General features: G+C 44.9%; 2 protein-coding genes across 2 annotated transcripts; both read left to right on the top strand.

Annotated features, from left to right (window-relative positions):
- Window positions 1–1,605: 1,605 nt before the first annotated feature.
- Window positions 1,606–3,600, top strand: fthl27 (ferritin, heavy polypeptide-like 27). The gene is made up of 4 exons (XM_084438828.1): window positions 1,606–1,923; window positions 2,229–2,375; window positions 2,805–2,930; window positions 3,130–3,600. Exons 1-4 carry the CDS (start codon window positions 1,822–1,824, stop codon window positions 3,274–3,276), a joined length of 522 nt encoding a protein of 173 aa, XP_084294954.1. The 5' UTR covers window positions 1,606–1,821; the 3' UTR covers window positions 3,277–3,600.
- Window positions 3,601–10,657: 7,057 nt separating this feature from the next.
- syt5a (synaptotagmin Va) lies at window positions 10,658–13,542 on the top strand (the record flags this gene model as incomplete). Its single annotated transcript, XM_084438824.1, has 8 exons — window positions 10,658–10,808; window positions 11,277–11,467; window positions 11,839–11,931; window positions 12,253–12,420; window positions 12,552–12,719; window positions 12,852–12,969; window positions 13,081–13,214; window positions 13,333–13,542. 8 exons carry the CDS (start codon window positions 10,658–10,660, stop codon window positions 13,540–13,542), a joined length of 1,233 nt encoding a protein of 410 aa, XP_084294950.1.
- Between the last annotated feature and the right edge of the window lie 303 nt (window positions 13,543–13,845).

Raw genomic sequence — 13,845 nt, 5'->3', positions numbered from 1 at the left:
TACTGTATACAGATCAAAAATTAGATAATCAAAATGTTTTTAATCTTAAAAAGACATGCATGTAATTTAAAAAGATGATCACTTTGTGAACTATTATTTGTAGTATGTCTGTTAGGATGTATAGTAATTGACATGACAAGTACAGTAAGCAAGCTAACTCTCACATCCAGAATTAAAGCACCATGTGACGCACTAACACATCTCAGTTCCTCATTCAGTCCCTGCTTCCTTTTTTCCATAACTGGTCTTGGCCAGCAGCAACATGTCTGTGTCCAGTCAGGAGGCCCCGCCTTTCTGTTTTGTCTCGGACTTGACTGGTTTTATCGGAACAACCTTGAAACCCCCGAATGCTGAGTCACAGAATGACACAGCAGATTTTTTTTAGCTCGAGTCAACAAAGTGGAGTACTAACAGGTGACGGTGCATAAAAACACAACAAGAGAACGGCCTAAATTGCAGAGTCACTCCTTAGAGACTCAAGTGATAGAATCCTGGTCAAATAATTCTAGTAAAATTAGTACTGTGATGTGAAAATGACCGTTAAAAGCTAGCACTGCTCACAACTTTGTGTAGTCATGATATCACATGATTTTAACAACATAGCTCTTCTGGGTTAAACATTAAACTTTATATGCGATGATAACAACCTCTGCTGTCCTCTCAGGGAGGTATATATATAGGTGACATGCTGTAAAAAATTAACAGCCCTGAGAAGGATTTCACATTGACAATATGCTTTACTGCCGAGGGGAGCCTAAAGACAGCAAAGACATGGATAAACCCAATTCTAACACAAGGGATCACTTCATTAAAACACAAAGTCTCTGTCATGGGTGTGTCGTGTGGTTCTACTGTCGGGTTAAAGGACAAATGACCTGAATGTTGCCCAATATTTTGTTGATAAGCTTCTTTATCAACAAAGACTGGTGGACTTTGCATGTATGTGTTTGTCATTCAAAAGATGTTGAAGTCTGATCTTTTCAGATTTTCTTCAGTCAAGTCTCCCAAGACACTAATGATAGGCTAACGCAATCCTAATGAAGATGTGAAAGGGTTATCTCGTCATCTTAGATCAATCTAAACATTGGGTCACGCCTGGTCAGGCAACATGAAATCTAAAGAATGGACATTCCATCTCGTTTTCAGCCCTAAGTAGATCTGAGAATATGACAGGTTAAAACAAATGATATGTAGCCTACATAATAACCAATTCATTACTAAGACTTAAAAACACTTCCCAGGGGGCATATTGTTTTTTTTAAAGAATACTGGCCAGAAAGCATAAATCAGAGTGAACTTGCATTGTGGTATTTAGCAATACTGTAGCCTACACCATCCTTGAAGTTCCTTGTCAGCGGTCATGTGAGGATTCTCATAACACAATAAGATAAAATTGGCTTCATTTCAAGAGTACTATTTTGCAACAATGACTATTATTTTCAGGTCATGTGTTATGTGTCGCAAATAATTCATTGGTTATTCATTGGAAGCCTTCACCATACGCCCCGCCTATTTCCTGTTGAACCCTTGATTTGGTTGGCTAAAACGTCTGAAGACGGTTTTACTGACGCAGTCATTCTGGACATATAAAAAGGAGACGTGAGTCCTCTCCATTTCACAGCGCTGGGAAGAGACACCAGGAGGTTCTTGCTTCAACAGTGATTGAACGGAACTTCTTCCTTCGACCCGCATTATTCCAACATTCCGGAACGCACAACTCTACATTTACTTGAACACTAAGACGACTAACTAGATACAGAATAGTCTGAGAAATATATTTTTCTATCTCGCGTTTTGATAAGAAAAACTAAATCCGGCAAAATGGAGTCTCAGATCCGCCAGAACTACCACCGTGACTGCGAAGCTGCCATCAACCGCATGATCAACATGGAGCTTTTTGCCTCCTATACCTACACTTCAATGGTAAGACGACATTTTCTTGTTTTAATGGTGGGGACATTACCAAGTTTGTTTTACGTAGCTTGTAAAAATGTATTTGGCCATTGTTAAATGCACACGTATTATGGACGAAACCATTAATTTGTGAAAAACATTGGTGAGGCGTGCACCGTCATGGGCAGCTTGACAATGAGAGTGGACCTGACGCAACCACGTGCTGTGTCATGTTTTGGTGTTGTAGAGTGGTTGCATAGCCTACAACGACTGACCAGTCTAGGCGAATGACAAGTCATGTTTTTAACCACTTCGGGTTTCCTTTGTCAATCCAGGCATTTTACTTCTCCCGTGACGACGTGGCTCTGCATGGTTTCGCGAAGTTCTTCAAGGAGAACAGCGAGGAGGAGCGCGAGCACGCAGACAAGCTCCTGTCCTTCCAGAACAAGAGGGGCGGTCGCATCTTCCTGCAGGACATCAAGGTACAGTAGCCAATGAATGCCTTCAAAAATAATTACTAGGTGTACTTGGATAATGACAGGTAGGCTAGTCAAGGAGCACAACAAGGCTGTCTAGAGAGATCAGTTAGAAGGCAGACACACCCTTATCTGCTACCCAGGAATCAGGGACAACGTGCCAAATAAAGATAAGGACTGCATGTCAACGCTGTAACCAACCGCCACCTTCTCTCTATATCATAACCACCAAACAGGGATACTATGGCACTTAAGACAATGAATAATAGGGAATTACACAAATGTTTTACATATGGGATTTTGCTAGGGATTTTTTGTACTGGTGTACAAAATGAACACAAACGATTACATATTGAACTTTTAAATGTGAGGCGATCGACACCAATACTGCCTATAGGACTTGGCTGACCCCGTTTTTCTGTCTGACCCATATAGAAGCCCGACCGTGATGAGTGGGGCAGCGGGCTGGAGGCCATGCAGCTCGCCCTGCAGCTGGAGAAGAACGTCAACCAGGCCTTGCTTGACCTCCACAAGATCGCCTCTGAAAAGGGAGACGCCCATGTAAGTACCACTCACCAGAGATGTGCCTAGATGCTGATTCTTTTATCAAGGGTAGGGGTGGGTCGTATGCCCACCTCCCTTGTTCTCTGTAAAACGCATTGTGTTGCCTCTGTTTATGAAATGCGTTATACAAATAAAGCATTGGTTGATTGATCAGCGGCCTGTCTCTAATCCCTGTTCCCCTATGTTTTGCCCTCAGCTGTGTGACTTACTGGAGACTCACTACCTGAACGAGCAGGTGGAGGCCATCAATAAGCTGGGCGGCTACATCACCAACCTCGCCAAGATGGATGCCCAGACCAACAAGATGGCAGAGTACCTGTTTGACAAACACACCATGAGCTAAAAACACCTCCATGCCTCACCTCAGGCCAATAGGGAGTCCCAGCCTCTTCAATCTCTTGCCTTTGCATGGAGTAGATCATCCATACTTTTTTTTATGCAGTACACTTAACTTTCTTGATATTCCCTTTGCTAACAACACTGTTCAACGTGAAGTCCTTAAAGTTTGATGTTGTTACCGTTTTAATTGTTGTGATCTGGAGTAGTGGATGTCTAAGGCTATGCTGCTTTGCTCTTAATTACTCTGTGCCTACTCACGAATGGCGTGCTGACAAAGTGGTTGATTAGTTTTGGTCTACCAAATGTGACGAATAAACATTTTGAGCTGGAGAAATGTTGTAGTCCTTATTGATATTACTGGCAATTTTACATTTGTACAGATTTAGAAGAGATGGCAGGAGTGTTATTGAAATTTCTCCTTAACAGGAGGTGCCTTAATATGGAATGAAAGTGAGAGAATTAGGGATGGGGTTGGAGGTTCAATGGAGCAGGATATATACTTTTGAAAGATCCATAGTTGACAGGACATTTGATTGATGATCATTGCTTGTCCAAACACACAAGGGTGCCCATTCCTGAAATGTATGAATGCGCCCCACACTCACATGAGGCATCCCGGTGTTACACCGAAAATGGTGACCGTTGAAATGTGTGACGCCAGAGGTCGCTGTACATCCTGCGGAGTAGATGGTCTGACCGCTAGTAAGGCGTAAAACAAAAGAGTATGGAATGCCAAGAGGGGGCACTCAGTTGATTCTGAACCAATACGCCCAGCTGCTGAGCCGGTCCGCCGCTATTTTGGACTGTCAAGTTGATTGCGCATTGTTAGCTGTCAGTGTAATGCACTGACTTTTATTTTGACACTTGCGCTTTTATTTTTTAAAAATTTTAGCTTCATGAAAACGCAATTAAATCTGCACAAACACTAGTCACAAGTTACTCATTCTATATAGACTGATGCAGCTACACCCACAAGTTTACAAAAGTTAGGCTAAGCTTGACACAAGGTTTTCCCTTTGTTCACTGAATTTAATTTCCACAGAAATTCTTGTTTCATATTGAAATCTCACACACATTTACATGCCTACACTTCTATTTCATCAATGTTCATACCCATATTTACATACAGTACAAGTTATAACTTGGCTAGATTAGTCATCTTCAGTAATACCAAGGAGCTGTGTCTGGAGGTAGGATGGGAGCAGCATAGGGCCGGCCTCCAAGCCTGCTATCATGAAGGGGCAAGAAGTGGAACAGGCCACTCATTTTAAATACCTGGGAACAATCATTGACAATAAACTCACCTTTCAGACCAACGCAGACTATAAGAAGGCAAGGCAGTGTCTCTCTCTCTCCTTGGAAACTAAGGAGCTTCAACGCCAGTAAACACACACTGACAATGGTCTACAGGTCACTCACTGAGTGTTCTCACCTTCAACATCGTCTCCTGGTCTGGGAACCTCTCAGTTAGACACAGGAACACGCTGACTCAGGTCAACCAGGCCAGCAAGATCACCAGAGACAAACAACTGCAACTCCAGAATCGGCCCATAACAAAAAAAAGCAACCCAGATCTATGATGACCCCACCCACCTCCATCATTCCAGCTGCTGCCACCTGACAGGAGACTCAAGGTCCCACTAGCCAGGAAGAATGGATGCAAGAAACCATATGTGCCCTCTGCTGTGGCCATTCTAAACAAGGACATAGTACAATAAATCCTGCCTACAAGAACACAACACTGTATAGATGATTTTTATGTCTGTTTGTTATGCATTTTTTATTGTCAGTTTTGAGTGTTGATGAGTGTTTTCTGTTTCTCTTCTGGTTTGGAGAGATAATGCGGTTTTCCTGTCAGGATATTTTGTGAACAGCTAAGATAAGCTAGCACTGACAGGTCCAAATTCAATTTCTACATTATTGTGAACATGTTAAACAAACTATTATCTGTCAGAATATTTGGGGAACCGGTGAAAGGCAAGCTCTGGACATGGACTCTGATAGTTCTGACACTTCATTGCAGAACACTGTTTTTGTTTTTTCCAAGCTGATTTGTAGTCTTCATGTTGACCTGACTGGATGAATTCTGCAGCAGATAACGGTGCATAATAAAGTTAAAGTTAAAGTCCCAATCATTGTCACACACCCGACATGAGGGTGGTGAAATTAGTTCTCCACATTTGACCCATCCCCTGGGGGAGCGGTGAGCAGCAGCGGTGCCGCGCTCGGGAATCATTTGGTGATTTAGCCCCCCAATTCCAGCCTTTGATGCTGAGTGCCAAGCAGGGTGGCAACGCTACGCGAGCGCCCTCTTCAGGGGGGTGCCAAAAATTCACATAAGTGTTCCCTCTTGGCATTTCATACTCTTTGGTAATAATAGTGTGGATGAAGGTCTGATGGGCTGTCTTAACTGTTTAACATGTAATAACTCTTATGTTATTATTTTCTTCCCTGCTTTGCTGATTTTATTTAAAGCACAATAACACAATAGGAGCCTAGAAATAAAGATTATTCACTATGTTGTGCGTTGTTTACATACATAGGCTACGTGTTAATTTAGCCTACTAATAAATGATACATGAAAATCCTTTGGCAACTGTCTCATATGCCAATAGAATGTACAGGTGTTGGGGCTAAACAGTTCTGACTGTAGTGCCTATAGAGCGAAAAGAGCCGTTTGTGGAATTATAGAGACACTCTATAATAATAATAAAAAATAATTAAAAAACATTGTAAAACAGTTTAATGCAAACGAGAAACTCTGAGAAGCCGTACTCTAACTCTACGACCACCAACAGACGGGAGACCGAAATTAATGCAAGTGAACTGGGGTTTTAGTGGTGCATACGCTTTGGGCGAGAGGGAGGAAGCGTAGCGAAGGGGAGAGGAGAGGACCGTGGACGAGAAAGCAAGGAAGCCCACGGACGGACAGCGGAGATTAACAGAGCAACGGGGAGGGAGGGAGGGAGAGAAAGAGAGGGGGGTGGTGGCGCGCAACAGTTCGCTGAAACTAGCCTACTTCGGAGGTGTCCTGAATTTGTTTTTTTGTTTGTTATTTTAACAAAACGAGGAGGAACATATCTATATACAGGGTGAGTATTGTCTGTTTGAGTCAATCCAAATTGTATCCTGTATAGCCTAGTTCTATAATCATTTAAGGTAATTGTATAGCTTTGCGCTTCGCTCAAATCCGCCGGTTATCGGCTCACGGAGAGAGTGCGTGCCGGTTTCGCATGATTGACATTTCTGGTATGAATGGATTTATATCTATGAAGCATCTCTCAATTCTAAAATAAATGTCTCCATGACACAGTGGGACGCATTAACGCACTAGTGGTTTCAGTGACCAAAAGTTAAAGTGGATTATGTGTATTTGTATAGCCATGCATTACATTACTGATATTCAAAAACATATTTGCTCAAATTTTTAATAGTGCCCTAACCCTCCCCTGCTATCGGTGTGAATGTGAAATGTCGTTGTTAACTTATTTGGCAGTATTTTGTGCCATATCTGGTTGTTATTTAGTATGTATAGCCTAATCCCACTGCTTCAACTGGAGGATTTATTCGAGAGAGCGCGATGCTGCTTAGGCTTCGTATCAGGCAGATACAGTATTGAGATGATGGAGGCCAGATACCTTGCCTAAATGACTGTGGTTCCAATAAACTTTTCTATGCCAATAAACATGTATGCGGAGCAAATCGAATGGCACTTCTGTTCGCCACAGGGTCTGTTTAGTCCTCTCAAAATCCCACCTCCAATCTGGACACCAGCTGCAGGCTACAGAACCTATATGTCTCCAGACTGCTTGTTTACAAAACTACCTAGTGGGTCGGCGTATGGCCACCAGAGTGACCCAAACCTAAACCTACCGCCCTCTGCACCCACTAGCAAGTGTAGGCTGGTATGTAAAAATACGATTGGGTCTGGACAGGCAATATTGCGAAAACAACAGTCAGACATCGTTACCTGAGGGGTATGCAGAGAGGTAGAGCTGGCATGGTGTGAGAGGACGTTGCACGGTGTGTGGTTCCGACTCGGTCATGGGTTTGATTCCCTTCTCAACCATATAATGTCACTTCGGTTCGTGATTATGAGTAATGGGACCCTTTCATACACTGACTCTGAGTCAAAAGTGATCATATCGGTATATAATTTTGGTTTGTATAATTATCGGTTTATAATAGGCTATATCTGGGATGTGCAACACAGGGCCGATGTGAACGGCCGATAATTATTTCTGTCTATCTGCTGTGTGTGTGTGTAGCGGCTGAGAGGAAACAATGCCTTAAATCTATAATGTTTTGGAGATAGGGACAATGTTTCCATGTGTTTTTCAGTATATAACATTTGATTATCATAGAAACTTGTTTTTATACGGAACATGTCGACATCGGTAAATATCGTTTATCGGCCATAACAGCAATGTTAATATCTGTTATCGGTATCGGCCAAAATGTTCATATTGGTGCATCCCTAATCAGGGAGGAATACATTTACTGCATCAATCCAAATAACTTTTATCTGATTTACCGCTAAGCATCCTTTGCCAAGACCAGAAGGAGAGAATTATGCCAGAGGCTATGATAATCTCTGACACTGTGATCTAGCACATTTAATCAGAGCTCTGTCCATAGCTGCACTCTGCCTCTGAGGAGCTTAGGTCCATAAGACTGCATGGTCACTCTCTCTGCATGCTGGCTACTCAACCCTGTCAACCCTTCCTGACCAACCACCCTTTCTGCTCTGTCCTTCACAACTGGTGCCACAAGCTTACTAGCCCTGCAGAGTGTGAACTATAGGTCCACGTACAGCTTTTTAACCCTGAACCTAAATCTTGACCTTACAGACTCATATCTGCAGGGCTGGAGGGTCAATATGATTTGGCGAGCTCTTAAATCTGACCATCAATCAGATCTGGCTATGGAAATACGATGGGTCAGATCTCTGTGAAGGGTCATACTGTGTGGGTTACGACAGCTCAGGGTAGGCGGGGCAAGGGGCGGAAACCTAATTTGCATAATCTCTGGGATTTCTGGATTACCTTTGGCAAGTAATCTTGTTACTGTATGTCCCTGTATGGAGTGAGAGAGGGGAGGACCAGCTCTGTGTGTGTGTGTGTGTGTGTGTGTGTGTGTGTGTGTGTGTGTGTGGGAGGACAGCAGCTCTGTGTGTGTGTGTGTGTGTGTGTGTGTTTGTGTTTGTGGTTGTGTGTGATACTTCCTGATTGATAACAGAGATAGTAGTGAGTGAGCGGGTGTGTGTAAAAGAGGCTGGTGTGCGCATGTGAGTGTGTGTGCGTGTGTGTGTGTGTGTGCGCGTGTGTGTGTGGTTGTGTGTGATACTGCCTGATGGTGTGTGTAAAAGAGGCTGGTCTGCGCATGTGTGTGTGCGTGTGTGTGTGCGTGCGTGTGTTTGCGTGTGTGTGAACTGGGATGGGACGGGATTATGGATGGATAGTGGGCAGATGAATGAGTTTTACCATGCCTCGACACACTCACGCCATCACAGAGGGGAGGGAGGGAGGGAGGGAGGGAGGGAAGGAGGGAGGGAGGGAGATAGGAGGGATGGAAGGGAGAGAATATTGATCTTGACAGAGGATACAGGGTGAGGGGAGCCGAACAAGGAAGGGAGGGATGAGAAAAAGGGACAATAATTGATGAGAAAAATTGAAGAAGAGGAGGACATGATAGTGGGGGGGAAAGAAAACAAGGAGATTGAGACGTCGAGAGAGGATGAGGAAGATAAGTAGTGGGGGAGAGGATGAGGAAGAGGGAGAGGATGAGGAAGAGGGAGAGGATGAGGAAGATAAGTAGTGGGGGAGGGGGGGGGGTGATTAGCGAGAGGTGAGAGCTTATCGGAGTGTGGAAAAGCAGAGATGGAGAGAAAGAGAGAGAGATGGTACGGTGAGATGGAGATTGAGGTAGAGAAACAAAAACAGAAATGAGGATATGTTGAAGGACAGATCGCTAAAGCCCTGTGAGGAACAGACACATTAATCCATTAATCCATAACATTTAATCTATGCAAGCCTGCAAAGCATTCAGCTATGGACGTATAAAACTTTGTTGCACGATGTCCGCATTGACATCGCTGTATGTAAAATACGTTTCCATGTGAGATGGCAGAGAGGGCAGAGGGGGCGTTGGTCTGTCAAGCCCTGTCACATCAGTACAAATGTAGATGGAGAGGAGATGAGGGGAGGCCATGAAGACAAAGTCTTTATTCGTCACACGATTTGACACTCCAACTTCGCCGGGCCCATTTTTTCCACACTGCGAAGGTTCTGGAAATCCCACAACTATTTTCGATTTCCAAGGGGCATTATAAACGGTCACAGACCAAAATGCCTCTGGACGCAATTGGATAGACCTACGAACAATCAGAGCAACGGAACATGGTTTAGTCGCCGTATCATCGTATCAATTGGGTGCAGTCGTTGTATCAAACCCGCCTCATATTAGATAAACGGTTGTGATTGGCTCGACCAATAGAGTATCTGGTCGGGTGGAAATCAGTTTGAATGGGTGGATGTCCAGACTGATCTGTGGAGTAGAACAGAATGTGAGCTCACGTGATCAGGATGGCGACGCCAGACTGATGCTGTCTTTCCTCCAAGGCAGCTAGGCGCTAGGGGCCTGTAGGGGACTAATCCTAGTGCTCATGTCCAATTTTGGTCAGGGACTGGACAAGAGAGCATTCTGTTCTTCTGCATGATTTATTATTATTATTATTATTATATATTATATATTTATATTGGGGTTCTTTTTGTGAGGAAACCCTTGTGAACATGGGGGGGACATGCTAACTCCACACAGAAAGGCCTGGGAGACACCCCAAATCTAGATATCAGTGTGTCGGGGGGGTACCTGACAAAACTGGGGAGAACATGCCCCCCAGGGCTGACAGCGTCCCAAGCGGGAATCAAATCAAATCAAACATTATTTATACAGCGCATTTCATACACAGAGGCACCCCAGGGCCTTCTTGCTGGGGAGGGGACAGTGCAAAGCACCATGCCACCCTGCTAAATCAAAACAACTTTTATTGTCATACAGTGGGTTTTGCACAGCACACGGTGATGAGGCACACACACACACAGTGACAGGAGTGCCCACCGATGACATTTTTCTCCTGCTCTGTACCCATTCCGCCGTCCTTCCCCCAAGGGCCACCGGGAGCAGACTGTAGGCAGCGTGCAGGGGACACGCCCGAGGGCCAACCAAGCGCTCCTGTCCGTCTTCGCCAGGGACGGACAGCGTTAGCCATCTGTTCTTCTGCATGTTTTTCAAATTGGGTTCTTTATGGGGGGATTGATAGGCATGTCAGTGATTTTGGCTCAGGTTTGTGACTTATCTCCTCCCGCCACGGCAGCAGAGCTGCGATGCGATTGGCCAGTGTGGTAGCGCGCGCCCGTCGGGCGGCCGAGGAGGAGGAGCCCGCCCCGCCCCCACCTCCGCCCCCTTCACACCACGCTAACCACAATTATGTGAACATGAAGAACAAGTTCTTCAACGAGCTGAACCACCTGCCAAGTGAGTGCTGTTGAGAATTACCGGCAGCTGGAATGATGAAAATATACATATTGGGAATTCCCCCACTAGAATTTTGTCCATTTCATCTAATCTCATTCTTCATTCCTCTTAATTTCATCTTTCCCCTGCCTCTGCTCTTCACAGACCATAAACTGAGAAGTAAGTGTTCCATATCATTACATGTTCTGAAATTCATTCATTCATTCATTCATTCATTCATTCATTAATTTCTAACCTTTATTTAGTACTCGGCGATACTGTACAACTGAGGGCAAGCCCTCATTTTCAATGTAGCCGAGTTTACATAAAAAATAAAAATAAATGGCAATACATTAATCACACCACAATGAAAGCAATAAAAGCAAAGCAATAAAGAAGACATAAACACAATTACAGTTAGAGATAGGGATGCTAATGTTACTGTAAATCTCTCTCTCTACACCCCTAACCCCCCCGCCTACCCATCAGTGCCCATGTGGGCGGTAGGGGCCATCGTGGTGGTGGTCCTGGCTCTGGTGGGCTGCCTGGGGTTCTGCATCTATAAGAAGTGCATCAACAAGGGCAAGACCAAGAAGGTCCGAGAGAGGAAGGGAGGACGAGGCCGGAGGAAGAAGGACAAGGAGGGAGAGGAAGGAGAGGGAGGGGTGAGAGGAGAGAGAGTGTGGTGCTGGACGCCCGGCTGGCGTCCATTGTCGGTTTTGCCGCCTTAAACGATCCCTTATTTACTCCAGTCTTCTACGTTCTACCCAGATAGCAAGCCGATCTGGGCCAGATATGGGCCAGATGCAGCACTCCTGGCTTAGATTATATAATAAATAATAATATAATAATATATGGCCCAGATCGGCTTGCTATCTGGGATAAGATTCAATATGCTTTGAAATCCATGACGGGGAGTCAATGAATGCCCAGCTCAGGAAGACGGCAAGATCATTGGAAGACAGAATGTGTACCTGATGTAAACTATATCAACCATAAAGACAAGCTTGGTCTGTAGAATAAGCCTGATGGACTTTCCTCCGTCCCCTAGGATGGAGACAAGAAGGAAGGAGAGGAAGAGAAGGAGCATGAGAACCTTGGGAAACTAGAATTCACCCTGGACTACAACTTCACTGACAACCAGGTGTGTTTATTGTTTATTGTTTATTCAGGATCCCCATTAGCCGACACACAAACGATAGGCTAGTCTTCCTGTGTTTCTGCATACTGTCGTCCTAGCCTAACACTGCAGGTCAGAACAGAAGTGTCCCTTGATATGGTAGTAATAACCTAGTACAGGGTTAAGTTCCACACTCTGGACTAAACCTCCACAGATTCTAACGTGAACCATTACAGGCATAAACATTAAACCGGTGATAGACCTGTTTTTTTGTGTGTTTTTCGTTGACTTTTGTGTTGACCTCTCACCACCTACCCTCTAACCTTCTCTAACCTCTCTCTCCAGCTCATTGTGGGCATCCTGCAAGGGCAGGACCTGGCAGCCATGGACATGGGGGGCACCTCCGATCCCTACGTCAAAGTCTACATGCTCCCCGACAAGAAGAAGAAGTTCGAGACCAAAATCCAGCGCAAGAACCTCTGCCCTGTGTGGAACGAGACCTTCAACTTTAAGGTCAGTGTGTCAGACCTTCTCCTTTAATGTCAAAGTTCTCCCTCGGAAGATAGATCCTGGGAACCGGTGATGCTCTCCAGTGTTCAGGCCGACTGGACATGCTGTAACTCTGTGCTGCCCGTCTCCCACAGATCCCCTATAATGAGCTGGGTGGTCAGACTCTCGTCATGCAGGTGTTTGACTTTGACCGTTTTGGTAAACATGACCGGATCGGAGAGATCAGGATCCCCATGAACAGCATTGACCTGGCACAACCCCTCAACGAATGGAGAGATCTAGTCGGAGGAGAGAAAGAGCAGGTGAGGACGCAGTCTGTCTGCCTACATGGCTGTCAGTCTTTTGGCCGGTCAGTCTTTCTTGTCTGCCTTATGTGAGCCCATTTATTCCAATACTAAACGACGTGTTTGTTCGCATGCTATGCTTCCTGGCAGCAAGAGATACTTGGTGACATCTGCATCTCACTTCGTTACGTTCCAACTTCTGGGAAACTGACTGTTAACGTCATGGAGGCCAAGAACCTGAAGAAGATGGACGTGGGAGGCTTATCAGGTGACCTTTTGGTCTATTCATAATCCCAGTGAATAACACCCACTGTTTTGCTCAAGCAGGAGATAAGAGATTTACTCCCAACATCTCCTATCTCTTTGTCTCTCTGCCCAGATCCCTTCGTAAAGGTGGTGTTGCAACACAACGGCAAACGTCTGAAGAAGAAGAAGACGACAGTGAAGCAGAACACTCTGAACCCTTACTTCAACGAGAGCTTCAGCTTTGAGATCCCCTTCTCCATAGTACAGGTAGGTCAACGCACGCGCGCTGCGTTAGCCCATCGAGCTTAAGCCCTGGAATCAGTACAGGGATTTTGGAATGTGTTGTTTAGTTAGTTGTCATCAATTCCTCTCCTCCACCATGCAGAAAGTCCAGGTGCTGATCACTGTGTACGACTACGACAAGCTGGGCAGCAACGACCCCATCGGGAAGTGTTTCATTGGCTTCGGCGCCACAGGAGTGGGGCTCCGCCATTGGTCAGACATGTTGGCCAATCCCAGACGTCCTGTGGCCCAGTGGCACACGCTGCAGAATGAGGAGGAAGTGGACGCTGCCCTGAAAGCACCTGTCCGCTAAACACACACCTGCTCACACACACCTGTACACAAACCTGAACACACACACACACATGAACACAAACCTGAAATATATCTGTACACCAAAATGTGAACTCTAAACACATTGCTAAACTCTTTTTGTGAGTAACGCTGAAGAGATCTCAAAAGTTCTGTCCTTTTTCCTGATCCTCCACTGTTCTATGTTGCGTTTCCTGTTTTGTGCACCCCCCCAACACATAACCCACATAATATACAGGGAATTTAAAACTGTTTTTCCTAGTTTAGTTATATGTTTTTACTGATTATTTCTTCCAATTTGTTG

Source organism: Borostomias antarcticus, assembly GCF_949987555.1.
Source record: "Borostomias antarcticus genome assembly, chromosome: 5".
In the NCBI taxonomy this organism is placed as follows: domain Eukaryota; kingdom Metazoa; phylum Chordata; class Actinopteri; order Stomiiformes; family Stomiidae; genus Borostomias; species Borostomias antarcticus.
This window is presented reverse-complemented; position numbering and strand designations above follow the sequence as displayed.

Bases quoted from the DNA above. Each gene is read 5' to 3' on its own strand.
- fthl27 (XM_084438828.1), top strand. From the start codon at position 1,822: ATGGAGTCTCAGATCCGCCAGAACTACCACCGTGACTGCGAAGCTGCC. The intron at 2,376-2,804 runs GTACAGTAGCCA...TGACCCATATAG, and splicing joins TCTTCCTGCAGGACATCAAG to AAGCCCGACCGTGATGAGTG. The intron at 2,931-3,129 runs GTAAGTACCACT...TTTTGCCCTCAG, and splicing joins CTGAAAAGGGAGACGCCCAT to CTGTGTGACTTACTGGAGAC.